Source organism: Odocoileus virginianus, chromosome 30, assembly GCF_023699985.2.
Source record: "Odocoileus virginianus isolate 20LAN1187 ecotype Illinois chromosome 30, Ovbor_1.2, whole genome shotgun sequence".
Classification (NCBI taxonomy): Eukaryota; Metazoa; Chordata; class Mammalia; order Artiodactyla; family Cervidae; genus Odocoileus; species Odocoileus virginianus.
In genome coordinates this window covers 17360086-17377697 of record NC_069703.1, presented here as the reverse complement: position 1 = coordinate 17377697, position 17612 = coordinate 17360086, and the positions used below count along the sequence as shown (strand labels likewise).

Genomic DNA, 17612 nt, shown 5'->3' with positions numbered 1-17612 from the left:
ATTGAACTAATACCAGCCAAACCTGTACAATACAGTTGGTCACTCAGAATTTGTTTCCTCAAGCATCCTATTCTTTCACTAAATTGTGGATAACCAGAATTGACAGTCTCATGGACTTTAAGGGAATTCAGTGCAATAGATGAAAACTCTGGTGTTTTGAAATAAACAGGCCATGGGCAGTGGATGCAGAAAACTTGAAGTTATTATGTATCTGTATTGAGACAAACACTTCATTGCTGCTGACAGACTGTAACTTTGTATTATATGAAAAAAAAAAGTAAGCCAATGGGTTGCCATGGAAATGTTTATGATGTCACAGAGGATGATTACTCTCGTAATCTATAAGCAGCAAGAGCAGATGTGCTTATAAGAAACAAAGATCTTGTTTTCATACAAATGTTCTCAAAATAAGACACAAAAGAAGAAAAATACATAGAGCACATGATGCAAAGGAAAAGAACTGCTTCAAAATAGAATGTTTTACAAAGTTTTCCATAAAGCTTCAGCTGCTCTTCAGAGCACAACCAGCTTGAACATGGATAGCAGACGTGAAATTACAGTACTCACAAAATTAGTATTCAAGCTGCACAATCTCTCTTTTCAAAGACTTCAAGCATCCTTGCATGCACAATTACAGAAGCAGGTAATGAGGGAAGATTTTGATTTTTCCTCTATTGTTATTATACTTAGCTAGATAAGTCTCTATAAAAATTGCTTTGTTAACTATAAAAGTAAGCAATATTTATTAGTTCTATTGAAAAGATCTTCTGGTTCTTATTATAAGATACATTGGATAATTTTTCTAAAACACACATTATATTGTCTATGGAGATGGGTAGCAACATATCAACTTTTAGTAAAGAATCAAAGCTCAGTAACAATAATCTGCAAGCTATAGTAATTTTTTTTTTACAATTTTATTATTTCACATTACAATTAATTTCACTTCAATTATTAGAGATTTTTAAAAGGATATTCAAAGTTTATGACTTGAACATCCTGGAATATATAGATAGGATACATAATATATCAAATGAATGAGTTGTGTCAAAATATATTACATTACTTTCATTATGTCACTTTAAACTTAATCCTATACCATGGTGGTCATTGATACCCTCCCAAGTCAATTCTTCAGATTCTTAAATCAGTCTGCCACAGTAACCTTAAATATTTCTTGGAATTAATCAAAGTTTAAATAATAAAAATTAATTAATTATAATAAAGTTCTCACTCTATGCAATAAAAAAAAAATCTCTCCACCCAACTTGCAGCATGGATTTGCCAATAAAAATTTTAATTCTAATGTAGCTAAATGAAAGATATGAACTGAGTGGAAAGGAGATGAACTAACAATTCCGACAATTCTAAAATATATTGCTCTTAAAGAAATCTACCATAGAACAACGCTTTAAATAAAAACGCAAAATGTAAGACTAAAATATTAATATATTGAGCTATAAATCTGCATTACTATTAAGTAGCACATGCTTATACATTTAATTTTACTTTCAATTTAATGTCCAAAGTAACTCTTTATTTTCATTCAAATGAAAATTTGTCAGTTTTACTGAGAGGTAAAAATACGAAAATTACCTAAAAGAAAAATAAATAAAAGTTAAAGATTAAAAATTAAAAGTTTACCATGTTCTCTAGCCTTAGTTAAAAGAAATTGAGAATAAGTAACAGGTGTTTCTGAAAGCTAGACTTTAATCCTAGTTTTAGTTCTGTGATCGCACTGAAGTCATACACTATTTTAAGACATAAGCTCACTTTTTTAAAAGTACATAATATGAATACAGTACTCTACATGGACACCAATGCTAGAAGTGCACAATGTGAACTGAAATACTATAATATAATCTCTAAAGAAGAGGACTAAAAACACTTAAGAGATAGGCTTTTTCTAAACACTGCAAGGAGTTAGGAGAAACAAAGAGATATTTATTTAATAACTGCAAAAGGCAGTAATAGTTTGGTTAGTTTAGTCAAAGGCCTAAATTTTTTAAAAGGCATAGATATTTTAAAATAGAAAAAGAAAAAGGAAATTGCATTAAAAGTGATTTTTAATGAATGATTAGGCAGCATTGTAGTATTTTATACTATATTATTGATGAGGGATTCACCTCTATGATAATTTTTGTTAAAAATGATAATACCAAATCTTTGTAAATTACTGTATCAGGAAATAAGGATTCTAAAGAAAAAGACCCGGTCTTTCTATAAAATTGCTCTAGTATACTATGGGAGATAAGATACAGGCTCACGAAAAAATAGATTTTCAGTTCAGTTCAGTTCAGTCAGTCGTGTCTGATTCTTTGCAACCCCAGAAACTGCAGCACACCAGGCTTCCCTATTCATCACCAACACCCAGAGCTTGCTCACACTCATGTCCACTGAGTTGGCGATGCCATCCAACCAGCTCATCCTCTGTCGTCCCCTTCTCCTCCCGCCTTCAACCTTTCCCAGCATCAGGGTCTTTTCAAATGAGTCAATTTTTTGCATCAGGTGGCCAAAGTATTGAAGCTTAAGCTTCAACATCAGTCCTTTCAATGAATACACAGGACTGACTTCCTTTAGGATGGACTGGTTAGATCCAGAGTCCAAGGGACTCTCAAGAGTCTTCTCCAACACCACAGTTCAAAAGCATCAATTATTCAGGGCTCAGCTTTCTTTATAGTCCAACTCTCACATCCATACATGACTACTGGAAAAGCCATATCCTTGACTAGACAGAGCTTTGTTGGCAAATTAATGTCTCTGCTTTTTAATATGCTGTCTAGGTTGGTCATAGCTTTTCTTCCAAGGAGTAAGCGTCTTTTAATTTCATGGCTGCAGTTACCGTCTGAAGTGATTTTGCAGCCCCCGAAAATAATGTCTCTCACTGTTTCCATTGTTTCCCCATCTATTTGCCATGAAGTGATAGGACCGGATGCCATGATCTTCATTTTCTGAATGCTGAGTTTTTAGCCAACTTTTTCACTCTCCTCTTTCACTTTTATCAAGTGAAAGTGAAGTTGCTCAGTTGTGTCCGACTGTTAGCGACCCCATGGACTGCAGCCCACCAGGCTCCTCCATCCATGGGATTTTCCAGGCAAGAGTACTGGAGTGGGGTACCACTGCCAAGAGGCGTTTTAGTTCCTCTTCACTCTCTGCCATAAGGGTGGTGTCATCTGCATATCTGAGGTTATTGATATTTCTCCTGGCAATCTTGATTCCAGCTTGTGCTTCATCCAGCCCAGCGTTTCTCATGATGTACTCTGTATATAAATTAAATAAGCAGGGTGACAATATACAGCCTTGATGTACTCCTTTCCCAATTTGGAAGCTGTCTGTTGTTCCATGTGCAGTTCTGTTGCTTCTTGACCTACATACAGATTTCTCAGGATGCATGAAAAAATAGATATTACTGTGAGTTAAATGATAACATTACTGATGTTGATAGTAGATGCCTAAATAAATTAACCTAAATGAAATTCCAAAGTGTATATTTATAATGTATGGTAGAAACATAGATCCAGGACACAAATACTAAACATGGTTTAATGATTCAATACAACTAGAGCATTTATGTATAAGGTGTGAGTGAATACATTGCCATTTCATACCCAAAGCTTTTGTCTATAGATTTTTTTTTGTCTTTGATTTCATTAAAAATGCTGAAGTCAAAATTTTCCATCTTAAATATTCCCAACAAGAGAAAACAAAAACTGGATTCTGTTTTAGTCTTTGGGGGAGGTAATTTGCAAACTGTAAACTTTTCATCCCAGACCTGAGTGTGGTTGAGTTGAGTCGTTTGTTGCTAGGTGAGGTTTTTCAAGCCAATGACACAGAGGCTCAATGACACACAGTTTGTGGAGGTCCATATAAAAAAGTCTGAATCTGACATATTTTATTAGGAGGAGGAGGTTTTGAAGAACAAGCATGAGATATGGGTATTCTGACTGATGTGGCAGAGAATATGTTTACTTTTCTGATTTTCCTTTTAAAAAATGGAGAGAGATAAAAATACTGGGAAGGAACTCAATAGAAACATAAGATACAAAGCAACGGCCAGCTTTTATGTCATTTTAATAATTAATTGCCCTAACTGCGATCACACTGATTTCAGAATGTCTTTTGCAAAACTGCCACTCAGAATATTTGCTTACTTAATCAAGTAAAGAAACACAATATAACCTTTACCAGGGAGCAGAGCTGGTCTCAGCCTTGGTTTGATCAGTTACAAATATTACTTCATTTAATTATTTAAAAAAAAAACAAACTTATGGGTTAATTTATATCATTAGGATCCACTTTTAACAGATAAGAAAACAGAGTTTAAGAAACAGTTTCAACTGTTAAGTAACACAGTAAATGACAGAGCTGGGATATCTGACCCTAGGCCTTCTGGATTGAAGACTCTGATCATTGTAGCACCAATGGCACTTTTGTTGCTATCAGCCGGTCAGATTTGTCTTGCAGCATTGAGCTGGGAAATGTAGTATGTTTAGGCTGCTGATTTCACAGCTTCCTAGATAATAGGACTATGTCACCTATAGCATGTTTCCTCTTTTGCCCGATTACTATGCATTCAGAAGTATGTTTTGTGTTCAACTGCAGCTTTTTGGAACCAAAGACATTTTTTTTCTTTCCCTTTTCTTTCTTTTATGTTACACATAGGTTTTCATCTTATTGTGCTCTAGATTTGAGTTTAAATTCTTTTAGGAAGTATTGGAGGATCAACCAATAATCAACTTCTAACAGCATCACTGACTCAATGAACCTGAGTTTGAGCAAAGTCCGGGAGATAGTGAAGGACAGAGAAGCCTGGTGTGCTGAAATTCATGGGTCTGCGAAGAGTCTGACACAACTGAGATGCTGAACAATAGCAACAGTAACCAGAAATCAGTCTTGAACAGAACTTGTTTTCCAGTTGACAAATCAAAAAATTACGGAAGACCAGCAGTGACTCCTATCAAATATTTAAGATAAGGCGTGGCTAAACGAAGTGGAAAGCTCACCTGAAACCAGTGATCTTAACTGCTTTTAGTATTTATGATAAAAGCACATATATTTAGTTAATTTTGACCTTTTCAAGCCATTCGTTCTTTCCTTCAGTAGCACCAGAACCTCTGGTCACTCTGTTCCATTCTATTTCATTTCTTTAAAAAATGCTGGTTATAACACTCTAAATATATAGCCCACTAATGGGTCACAAGCTGAATTTGAAAGACACTGTTACAGGAAACATTTTTTGAACCTCTACACCACTTCCAATACTCTGTATTTGTTTAGAATGGAGTGGGAAGCTAAGGAGAGCAGTGGGTAATCCAGCTTTGAATTTTCTCATGCAATGAAAGACATAGCTACATAGAAAAATATTTCAAAGCCATGTGATGGCTTAGAAACAGAAAACAAGTTTGTGAATCATAGTTTTAGGCAGTGAGACTGATTTCTTATCATGAGGTAATTCTGGAAAAACTGTGCATAGATTTTTAAACAAATGATTCATATTTTAAATCAATGCTGCATGCTTTCTACTTTAAGCATTCCTATGGACGATCTATTTGTAAATTAAAATGAACATTTTTAGAAAGTGAAAAATCCCACTCATTTTAACTTGCATATTTATTTACCAAGATGACTGAAAAATATCTATAGCTCAGGGAAATGGCTTTATCTATATTTCCATAAGCTACATTGGCAAGATTTATATCTCAGTTGTATTATCCTGTATTATTTGTAGACTTAAATACAAATTATCTCATTGACTTAAAAGTCTCCTCTGAATAATCTGTAATGGAGATTTCTGCTTTTAGTGAAAGTAAAACTGTTTCTATTTTTTAAGAAAAGAATCTTCAATTCTATTTTGATTGCATGTTACATTGGTCTTTGAAGGTATATTTTGGCCTATGGCTGTGACAAGAAACAGACCTAAAAATATTTTGCTTTTATCAAGACTGTTAATTTTTATTTGCTTTTTGGTATTGTCATCTGACTTCCTTTCTCTTATCCTTTTCCCATCAGCTCTCTGTGTATAATGCTTGGCAAAATCCAGTGACTTTGGTGAATAAACCAGGCTTTATGTGACCCAGAGGCCTTACGCTGCCTTGTTTTCTTACCCTGATTTTGAAGGAAGCAATGGAGTTGAGTTGGCAGAGAGAAAGCCAAATCTGTCAAAGTTCAGAGGAAAGAGTGCTCGAAACATAAATGCAAGTATTAATATAAGCAAGCTATCATCCAAACTAGTGGCCATTTTATGACAATGATCTGTAGGAACTTGGACAATGTTAACTGTTTGTAAAGAACTATCACTCGAATCTTTCATCTTGTAAAATAAGAACTGCTACAATCTCTGGCCACAAAATTAAGATATAGATAATAATAGGCATATTTAACCTCCAAAGGGCTCATTGTTCATCTGAATCCAATTTAAAGGAGTCAGGTAGTTGGTAAGAAAATTGAAATAGAGATGGGTGCTCCAGTGATCAACACATTTCTTTTGTACTCTCAGTTCAAATACTATTAGTATTTGGTATCTCCTCTCCTCTGATTCAATGCCCCATTACTTCACTTCAGTTCAGTTCAGTCGCTCAGTCGTGTACAACTCTTTGCGACCCCATGGACTGCCAGGCTTCCCTGTCCATCACCGATTCCTGGAGCTTACTCAAACTCATGTCCATTGAGTTGGTGATGCCATCCAATCATCTCATCTTCCGTTGTCCCGTTCTCCTCCCACCTTCACTTTTTCCCAGCCTCAGGGTCTTTTCCAATGAGTCAATTCTTTGCATCAGATGGCCAAAGTATTGGAGTTTCAGCTTCAACATCAGTCCGTCCAATGAATATTCACAACTGATTTCCTTTAGGATTGACTGGTTTGATATCCTTGCAGCCCAAGGGACTTTCTTTTTTTTTTTTTTTTTAATTTTTATTAGTTGGAGGCTAATTACTTTACATCATTACAGTAGTTTTTGTTATACATTGACATGAATCAGCCATGGATTTACATGTACTCCCCATCCCAGTCCCCCCTCCCACCTCCCTCTCCACCCGATCCCCCTGGGTCTTCCCAGTGCACCAGGCCCGAGCACTTGTCTCATGTACCCAACCTGAGCTGGTTATCCATTTCACCCTAGACAATATACATGTTTCAATGCTGTTCTCCTGAAACATCCCACCCTCGCCTTCTCCCAGAGTCCACAAGTCTGTTCCATACATCTGAGTCTCTTTTTCTGTTTTGCATATAGGGTTATCGTTACCATCTTTCTAAAGTCCATATATATGTGTTAGTATACTGTAATGGTCTTTATCTTTCTGGCTTACTTCGCTCTGTATAATGGGCTCCAGTTTCATCCATCTCATTAGAACTGATTCAAATGAATTCTTTTTAATGGCTGAGTAATATTCCATGGTGTATATGTACCACAGCTTCCTCATCCATTCGTCTGCTGATGGGCATCTGGGTTGCTTCCATGTCCTGGCTATTATAAACAGTGCTGCGATGAACACCAAGGGACTTTCAATTCTTCTTCAACACCACAGTTCAAAAGCATGAATTCTTCAGATGATAGCTTTCTTTATAGTCCAACTCTCAGATCCATACATGACTACTCTCACATCCATACATGACTACACACTACTTCATCACCTTCCAAATCTTTCTTATATAGTCTTTGGAACTTTTCTTTCAAACAAAACAAACAAACAAATAAGCAAATCCATACTATATTTTCTCACTTATTTAAAAATAATTTATTTCCTAAATGAAAGAACTTTTCCTTGGGGCTACTACTCTCCTTTAAGGCAGGGAGGACATGTTACTTCACATAGAAACAAGGACACTTTTAAGAGTAGAATATAGCACTATTAATAACTGTGTCAGGATCACAGGTGTAAATGAGGGTTGTTATAGGCAAACTGGATGCCATGGTCACCCTAACTATAATTTCCATCTCCTCTGATGCTCCTTCTTTTCTGCTGCTCTTCACTGCCTCTCCTCCTTGCTGTAATTTATCAGCTGCCTCCTCGGGACTCACTCTTCAAAGACTAGTTCAGTATCTTCCTGTTCATTCAAGACCCAAGATAATCTCCTGATTATCCTGTCCCCTTTCTCATAATCCACATTCTAGAGGTCAGGACTTCTCAAACTCCAGTCTGGATCCTGCTGTCTTGTCCTCAGCAGAGATCCCAAATTTCTCTTCACAGTCCTCTATACTTAGATATGTGTCACTCAGAATTCCCTCTTATACAAGTTATTCAACCCCAATGGAATCCAAGGTCTCTGTATTGCTCTACTTCACTCTTGGTCAGTACCTGATCTATTAGTATTCTTCTCTGTATAGCTTACTCAATTGTTCATTGTTTCAATCTATCTCTTTTAACTAAAGATCTTCGATCAGTCTTTCAGCTCCCTACCTGGTGGTATTTCTACACTGGACACATGTTGTGGTTCCTTTTTTTCCAGATTATACCTGGGCTGTGAGACCGGCTATTGTTACAGGACGGAGCACACTGGAGGCTTACTTTTGGTCACCAACCTCAACAGGTTCCTCTATTTCACCCATCACTTTCCCATACATTTTTAAAGTTAGTCTCTCCCATATTCTTTGTAGCAACCCATTCCAAGCTTATTCACTCTTTTCTTAAAACTTGGAATACAGTCACTTGTCCTTTCACTCTTAATAAATAACACTGATATCTTCTTCAAACCCTCCCCAACTCCCCATTATGTCAACTAACAAATTTACTTGTATCTGCATCCATCCTTTCTTGCTTAAGTACACAGGTTATCTCCTCCTTATGCAGGAACTAATTATTTCACTTGTGCTCTAGGTTATTATTATTATTTTTTTTCTGTCTCCTCAGGAACTTCACTTCACCAATTTGCTTCTATCTTCAGTCTCTAAATTGCTATTGACAGCTTCTCATCAGCACTGAGGGATGCTGAAGTCTTACACAAAAAAACAAAACTTTCCTCAACTTCACATCCTCTTCCAGCTACTAGCCTCTGCCTTTCCTTTTATAGCCAAACTCAGGGACATTCTTTCTCCAAACAGCCTCTCTCCCTCACTTATTCTCTCAACTCTGATCTGTTTTTTGCTGTCATCACTACAGGCAGCATATGCTGCAGTTAGTTTCTTTCTCTCTCTTTCTCAGATCTCCTGGTTTCCATCTCAGATCTCTGAATGGTTTCATTTAGACAGCTTATCTCAAAAATGCTGCTGTCCCTCACGAATCTCCATAAGCAATCCGGCCTGGTTGAACCCAAATATCCATTGAGGTTCTAAAGCAGGCCAAAGGATGAGTCTATAATATTCTTAGGGGTCAGAAAAGAAATCTGGCCAAAGGAAAAGAGTCATGTACACAGTAGTATAATCTTAGGGAGCTTCACTGTTCAGGGTCTGGCCTTTAGCCTTGTGGGGTTGCAGAAATTCAAGTTCATAGGTGCACTATTAACTAAAAACGCCTAAATTTATAATACATGGCTGTATAAAATCCCAGAAACATCATTTATTCATAAAGAAAAACATAACTGCCAAGTCTTTCTCTGCCATATAGGAAAATGACATGAATAGTGAAAATACTACAAGGTTGCTAATATTGGTTTTGAACTTGATTAAGGGCCTCTGCTTTTGATAATGGTACCAGGTCTCAGAGCCTGCACTGTCCATCTGCACCTCAGGAGTGGCCTCTGAAGGCAATCCTCCCAAAGACTTCAGAGTAGGGTACTCCTCTTAAACTCATATTACACTGTGAAAAAGATGACCACTTAAAATTTTTGCTGTCTAGGTTCAATTGGCTTGGTTAAATATTTTACTAGCTTTCTGTTAAGCATTCATCCTCTAATATAAATACCATTGTTGTTTAGTTGCTAAGTAGTGTCTGACTCTTCTGCGACCCAATGGATTGTAGCCCGCTAGGCTCCTCTGTCCAGGGGGATTTCTCAGGCAAGGATACTGGACTGGGTTGCCATTTCCTTCTCCAGGGGATCTTCCAATCCAAGGACTGAACCGATGCCTCCTGCTTGGCAGGTGGATTCTTTACCACTGAGCCACCAGGGAAACCTAATGTAAATATCAGGAAATAATAAATTATTTTAAAGAATATATTATGAAGATATCAGACCCCTTGTTCATTTCATTTTTTGGCTATTCCATAATGTTTGGGGAAGCTCTTCTGGATTAGGGCAGGTTATTCGAAATGCCCTAAAGCAAATTTCCCACAATAAAAGTATTATTTCTTTTTGATTTTAGGGGGGAGAAAACCTTCCTATTGAGAGAACAAATGTATAACTTTTACACCTGTACAAACTTGGATAGAAAAAAACTAATTAAAATAGTATAGTTTTATCCATCTACTCCAATATTCACTATATTTGTAGATCAAAACAGAAATAAAAATTCTAATCTCACAGGCTTAACTTAATGGGTCCTAGCAAAATGTCCAAATTGACCTTTACTATAAACTGAGAGCTGCTCTCTACTAAGATAAAACCTGTTTCTTGAAGTTTAAAATGTCACTGAAGAACACCATAACTATTTAAAATCACAAAGTTCACCACAAAAACTCCTTTATTCTGTGCACATATAGATGAAGTAAGTCTACAAAAGGGAGGAGTTTGATGCTTCTGTTTCTTGGTGCAATAAATCAGAAATGACCCCCTTTGAAAGAAAATGTGCAAATATGCTTGGTGATCTAGAATTTAAAATTAAGTTCTTTTCTATATCTCTTTACTCAATTCTTCAGAGGGTAGTTAGCTTTTAAATCATCCTCAGTGGTTCTCTTGTCTTTGCTTGTTCAGAAGAGCTCAAGGTAAGTACCGATGAATATCTGATGCTAAAGTATTAGATGTCAAGTAAGTTCTGTTTCACACACAATTAGGCACTGGTTTTGGTAGAATTCCATGCTGGCACCACATTTGAATAACCTCCTAAGAACATCGTAGACATTCAGTTTTCCTTTCAAATGTTTCAGTATCAGACAGTGGGTTACTAAATGGGCTGGATTTAACTACAGCAGCAGGCTTGTATGATTAATAAATACATTTAATTATTAAGTAGACAGAATAGCATACTGGTAATTACCATGGGGTTTCTAGAACTTAAAACACATCTCTAAGTCCAGCTCTGACATTGTAGTGCTCTGGCCTAGATAATAATGTCTCCAAGCTTCAATTTCTTCATATGAAAGATGGGGCTAGTATTACCCCTCTGACTGTGGGGCTTATGATGCCTGGCATAAAATAAATGCTTATAGTGACAACAACAATACCTATGGCTTTCTTAGTCCCACTGATACCCCAATTTTGTTGAGACTAGTTGAATCATCAATTTAAAATACTGCATTACATTATACAGTATTCTTTTCATTAGAAAAAAAAATTTGTATTGTTGCTGAATAACTGCTCAGTTTTTATAAGTGCCATGAAAAATGTACCTGAGTACCTTGTTTGCTGTGTTTTGTTTTGTTTTTGAGTTGCCTACTAGAAAGCTACACATTTTGTGGCCTGACTTAAGGAAATGTTTACATGGGAATTATATGTAGCTTTAGTACTATTCTCACTTTATGTTTTCACATTTTACTTTCTTCTTGCACCTCTAAATTTAATATCATATATGTAAATATAATACTATATATAATTTGCTAATTATATAAATGTAAATATATAGTATTATTGTTAAAGAATCCACTTGCCAACGTAGGCAACGCAAGCGACGTGGGTTCATTCCCTGGTTTGGGAAGATCTGCTAAAGAAGGAAATGGCAACCTACTCCAGTATTCTTGCCTGGAAAATTCCATGGACAGAAGAGCCTGGTAGGCTACAGTCCAGGGGGGTTGCAAACCGTCAGGCATGATTGAGCAACTGAGCACATACAGTTATATACAATGTAAATATAATTATAAGCTACTTTAAATCAGTCTAGAACAAGGTAGAATAAAAAATATAATAACAAATAAAGTGCTGTAGATTCTGCATGAAGATTTATTTCTCAAAAACAATACACTTGAAAGACACAGTTCTCCCATGAAGCAGTTTCTGGAATATGGTTAGAGGACATTTGATGATATCCTTAGTCTACTAAGTGGGACTTTCCCTGGTGTCTAGCACTCACCATGACGTCAAGTTTTCTGTACGTTTATGAAGCTTGAGTAGAGCTGCTGGGGGAGAGATTCTGATGGTGCTATTCTCATCTTCATATTTCATGTCTTGGGACATTTTAGAATGCCACACTTAGCCTCTATTTTGAGCTAACCTTTCTCTAAACCACAAGCCATGAAAACTAGATGACATTTGACTTCACTACCTGAGAGGGACTTTGATTCAGTTCCCTCCTTCCATACCTCAAGCCTCTTTCAGAGTCAGCAGGCAGGAAATGGCTTTCCATGTCTATCCCTGTAAGGCTCTTGATTCCCTAGGTTGCCACCATCTGGCTATAAAAAGAGGAAGGTTGAATCCCTGGATTCTTTCCTACACTTCTACTGCTAATGAGTTCTACTTTCTTCCATCTATACAGGATTGTTTGGGGGCTTCCCAGGTAACTCCGTGGTAAAGAATCCGCCTGCCAATGCGGGAGACCTGAGAGACTTGGGTTCAATCCCTGGATCAGGAAGGTACCCTGAAGGAGGGAATGGCAACCCAGTCTAGTATTCTTGCCTGCAAAATTCCATGGACAGAGGAGCCTGGCAGGCCACAGTACTCACACACACACACGGGATTGTTTAAACCTGTGATTAAACTTTGCTAGACCGTGAAAGAATTTTGCTTTACAAAGAGCTGAAGCTTCTCACAGACACCAGGCATATAATTCTGTGAGCTTTTCACAGTATTAAAAAAAATCAGGATCATATGCCTGTTGGCAATAGTTTGACTACCAAATATTTCTCTTGAGGTGCAACCTGCCATCACTTTGCCTTAGATTATGAATATCTCCAGCAGAATCCAACTATTTACACTATATATCTCTAGGCTAGTTGGCCCTATGTTCACCTTCCAATTCCAAAGTCAAATGATCACTTTTGATTTTCCTCTTACACTCAGAGGGTGTTTATTATTCTGTATCTAAAGTAATGCTCATGAGACAATGTATTCTCCTTTTACTGTTATCCTCCACTCATGAGCTGTGTCTTCAAAATTTGAAACTTTTTTATTTCCTTGTACTAATATTTTAATTGGAGGTTTCCAATAACCTCAATATACTTTGTTCGATAATTTCATGACTTCCTAGAAGAATCTTCTTCCCCATGCCTTTTGGAATTGTTTTACAAGCGTCATCTATCTGCACTTGTCCAAATTCAAAGTTCCTTCATTTTTGCATTGATGGTACTCATTTCTTCAATTGCTGAACACATCTACATTTTAAAGCAACTGTGGAAGTTTTTAATGACATCTTTAGAAATGTATACTTTTATTTTCTTTTCCCCAGAAATTTCTCCTGTCTTATCCCCTTGGTCTTAGTTTAACTCCCATGATTTATAATTCTCATTTGGGATAGAGATAGCTTATCATCTGCTCTACATCAAAATGTGCTTTCTAGAAGAAATCTGATATTCTACCGGACTGTGAATTTAAGTCATAATGTTACCTTTTCTAGGGACATGGGTATTTGCACAAGAGCCTTATCAAATTGCAAATTGACACTCTTAAGAACTGTTGAAAGAAACTACTGTTCAAAGTGGATGGAATGAGAAGACTCCTACCACGTGGGACTCACATGCCAGCAGGACAGACCCCAGACCATCATTGTAGTCACGGAGGCAAAGTTGGAAGATATTCATACACCTTACTTATGAAATGGATTTGATATCTTAGGATGCTTTCTTTGAAACTATGGTTCCATTTAGGGCTTCCTTGCTTCTTCATAGTGCCAATCTAGGTCGACAGGAGAAAGTGAGACCATTGTTCCATATCCTGCTTAAAAAGAGAACAACAACTTCAAAGAGATACCACCACCTGGCAAAATAAAACAAGCAGTCAGATTTAAAACACTGTGCCTACGTGTGCTTGGCAAACTTAACTTTTTCAGAAATTCAAATAATTTTAGGGCACCTTCTCTGGTTGATTATGTTCTATATCTACCACAATAAAACCAACTAAACAACTACAACAAAAAAAATCAGTATATAATCAGTTTCCAAAAATGTCTTCTTTGATATTAGGAAAGTATTGCAGTGTTTCAAATTGTCCCTTTCTGCCCTTTGTAAAAAATAAAATTCAAACAAAACATAAAAGTTAATTGCTTGAATAAACAAAAATGAAATAATTCTTTTAAAGGGTATACTAGGACTTTTAGATCTAAAACAAATAAAATAAACTCTCTGAAGAGAACAATACTAATAACTCATGATATACCCACCCTTAATCTACCCTGCCTTTTAAAAATGTTCTTTGCTAACTGTACTTAGTAGTTATAGAATTAAATCTGTTGCATTCTTTGATGGTCAGCCTGGTTTATGAACTATCAGGTATTAACATGAAATAATTTATGAAACAGAGGGGTCACATAAATGTATTTTCCTCAAAATTATTTTAACCAATTTTACTATTCATACTTGTAAAACTTTATATTATCTACTAAGGTATTCACATTCTTCACATGGGTCATAAGACAGAGTCAACCTATTAACATTATTTGTAACATGACTTATGAGCCAAGAATTGATCAAATTATTTATGGAATTAGAGTGTATCTTTGATCTTGTATACTTTTTGGCCCTTGAAAACAGATTAACATATGGAAGCTAGGTGAGTATAGGACTAGCTCCATATTCATCCATTTAGCAATTACTGAGTATCAACTCCTGTCAAATCCTGTACTAATTCTGAGAAAACAGCAGGACAGACATAATCTCTGTCCTTAAAAAGATGACATACTAGTACTAGTTGGGGGGGAGGGGGCAGAGATTTTCTTTTAAAAACTCAACAAATGAGTAACATATTTACACAATGTATAATGAAAGAAATATGCCAGTGTAAGGCAGGGATCAGTGTCTGGAGGGAGTTTCATAGGCTGGGACAGAAGGGAGAACAAAGAACTAGCTATGTGAAAAATGGTGGGGGGTGGGCTACGTTTTCTCCCTACCTCTTCAACCCGCCCCCAGAGTGAAAATTTATCCAACTGGATATAGTGGCCAGTGAACATACTACTGTACTTTCTTGGGATACATTTTTGTGCAAAGTATAACTATAGAAGTACTTTAAAAATGTGTGCTGTTATGGCAAAGGCTGGAAATATAGATATCCTTTGATCTACACAAACCATGCTGAGAAAAACTGTGAACAAAGGGAATTTCTAGTTTATACTAAGGTTTCATCCCCTGGAGAAGGAAATAGCATCCCACTCCAGTATCCTTGCCTGGAAAATTCCATGAATGGTGGAGCATGGCAGGCTATAGTCCATAGGGTCACAAAGAGTCAGACATGACTGAGCAACTTCATTTTCTTTCTTTTCCTTCCAAAAGTGGAATTGTTGAGTTTCAGAGCCAGGATTATTTGACTGCAAAGGATGAAACTGAACCCAAGTCTTTGTATGTAAATATAATTTTGACTTCTTTGGCATGAGTTTGATATGCTATGATCTGCAAATGAGAAAGGAATATCGGATGTTAAGAAGAGGGAAGTTTCCCCAAATGATGTAATTCTCACAAGTGACCGTGAGATCCTTGCCATTTTAAAATTTGGAAATCACTGCCTCCTGCCCAAATCCCCCATCCTTGGGGAGACAGGGCCATCAAATGTCAAGTGTCTGAATACTTAGCCACTAGAGGGAGAGAGTGTGCCTCTGGTGATTAGGGAGCCAATGAAAGGAACTCAGGAGAAGGATAGGCTTTCAAGGGAGCTAAATTAAGCTCTAATGAGCCAGGGGCAAAGACTGTATCAGCTGTGGTGGCTTTGGGGAACTTGAAGATGATTCCTTAGAACTTCACAACGAATCCACTTCTACTACAGAATTAAATTGCTTAAACTATCCAGACACATCATTTTAATTCTGAATGTTTTAATTCATCTTTTCTAAGGACCTCCACAACTTTCAACACTTCGGCTTAGTCTAGAGAAGTTATGTTACCCTTTGTATACTGGGAATTTTATGTATTATGAATAACATTTCAATCTTGTATGATAATTTAAGATTAAAAATTTTTGCTATCTATTTGGATGATTAGAATGATTTGTGGAGTTCTATGGTTTTTTCCAAATATAACTTTAAGAAAATCACTTTTATTTAGATAATTGACAGGGTAAAAAAAAAAGAAAAACACCTGCTTTACCATCACATAACTCACAGCTGTTCTTAAAATCGTCTTAAAAGTTGTTGTTAGCCTGAGCCCAAATGATTTGCTCGCCAATGAAAACTGTTTTAATCTTGTTTGCAGCACAGCACCGACCACCATTTTCCATGATTTAAAAAAACAAGCTCCTTGGTACAGCTGTTTAATAAATCCAACAAATGAAGTAAACTTTAAAAAAGAAATCATCAAAAATATTAAAGATTATACAAGTCACAGGATGTCCATGATTTAGTGTGTATCAATGTGAAAAGAATTCCTTCCCCGTCTCCGAATCTAAAGACATTATCCAGATTTTCTCAGATATACAGAGTGATGCTTAAGACACAGTTGACGATTTTATTTTCAATGTATCATTTCTCTTTTCTCAGCAGAGAAAAAAAAACCTCAGCAACTATTTCTGGGATTCTTCAAAGGAGTAGGAGTGCAGCGCCTGCTCCTACTCTTTAAGCATTGATTTTCTACACAATCTGTGATATGGTTTCTCAGAAATGCTGTTTGGCAGTGCTGAAAATTTCACGTGTTTTCAAACTTAAGCCATCCAGACTACACAGTTCAGTATTTTCAGCTCCTTTCATTTTCCTTTTCCCTTTAATTATAGAAGTCTCTATTCCCTCTTTTTAAAACTGTGGTCAAGAAAGATGCTACATGCAACTGTTTGTAGAAAGAACGTACGTGTTTTGTTTTTTTTTCTTCTCATGACGATTCACATAAGTTCTTCCCAAATACAAAAGCTGCGCTATAGCTAACGGATGACACTACGAGACAACACTTTACTCCTAACAACTTTTAGACCCTCACCCGTTCATCCCTTTGACTGTGGTGGATGTGCCACATGCCCTGGGGAGAAAAAGCAAGTAGACACTCTAATTTTAAACTTGCACTGAAAAGCACTTTCAAAATAGTAATAGTTGAGCTGCATCTCAGACCTGACTTTTCCTGCTCAATCCATTCCCCAGGACCCCTCTCTCTCCTGCTCCGAGTCCGGGTCGGTCGGGCGCCGGTTTCTGAAATCGCACCGCATAGTTTATTGCGAAGCTGAGTGGGTGGGTCCACGCGCACACCCAGACTCCGGCCAGGACGCCGAGCCCGGAGCTCCGCGTCGCGCGCCCGGATCGCGGTCCCGCGCCCTTCGCCCGGCCTCACCACAAATCCCAGTTTGAAAGAAAACTTCACGAGGCCGAAATGAACCTCCCCTGGTCGCTGCAATTCTTCCTTTCGAGCCGGCAGAAAACGTGAGATTTATTACGACTCGGGGCGGGGGGGGAGTGGATGGGGGAGGCTGCCGGGGCACTCTCGGAAGCGGGTTACCTGGTCCCCCACCAGCCCCCGCCCCGGCCTGGGGG

At 37.2% G+C, this 17612-nt stretch overlaps 1 protein-coding gene and 1 long non-coding RNA gene across 10 annotated transcripts in view; one reads left to right on the top strand and one right to left on the bottom strand.

The window, feature by feature from the left end:
* The first annotated feature begins 332 nt into the window (after nt 1–332).
* The window catches only part of IKZF2 (IKAROS family zinc finger 2), a 190458-nt gene continuing 173178 nt past the window's right edge, over nt 333–17612 (top strand). For 5 of the 8 annotated variants that reach the window (XM_020881199.2, XM_070458603.1, XM_020881198.2 and 2 more), the window contains exon 1: nt 333–643. In XM_020881199.2, the coding sequence (XP_020736858.2) occupies nt 476–643 (168 nt within the window). In that variant the 5' untranslated portion in view covers nt 333–475. Of the gene's footprint in view, nt 644–17225; nt 17502–17612 lie in introns of those variants that run through there. The other 3 variants (XM_020881204.2, XM_020881203.2, XM_070458605.1) reach the window with 2 other exon arrangements.
* Nucleotides 1277–17276, bottom strand: LOC139032178 (uncharacterized). Of its 2 annotated transcripts, XR_011484693.1 has the most exons (4): nt 17196–17276; nt 16249–17106; nt 13695–15558; nt 1277–10046 (listed from the first exon to the last, which is right to left on the bottom strand). It is a non-coding gene; the product is annotated as an uncharacterized lncRNA (long non-coding RNA). The 2 variants fall into 2 exon arrangements; XR_011484692.1 differs by lacking the exon at nt 17196–17276 and having other exon boundaries at nt 16264–16641.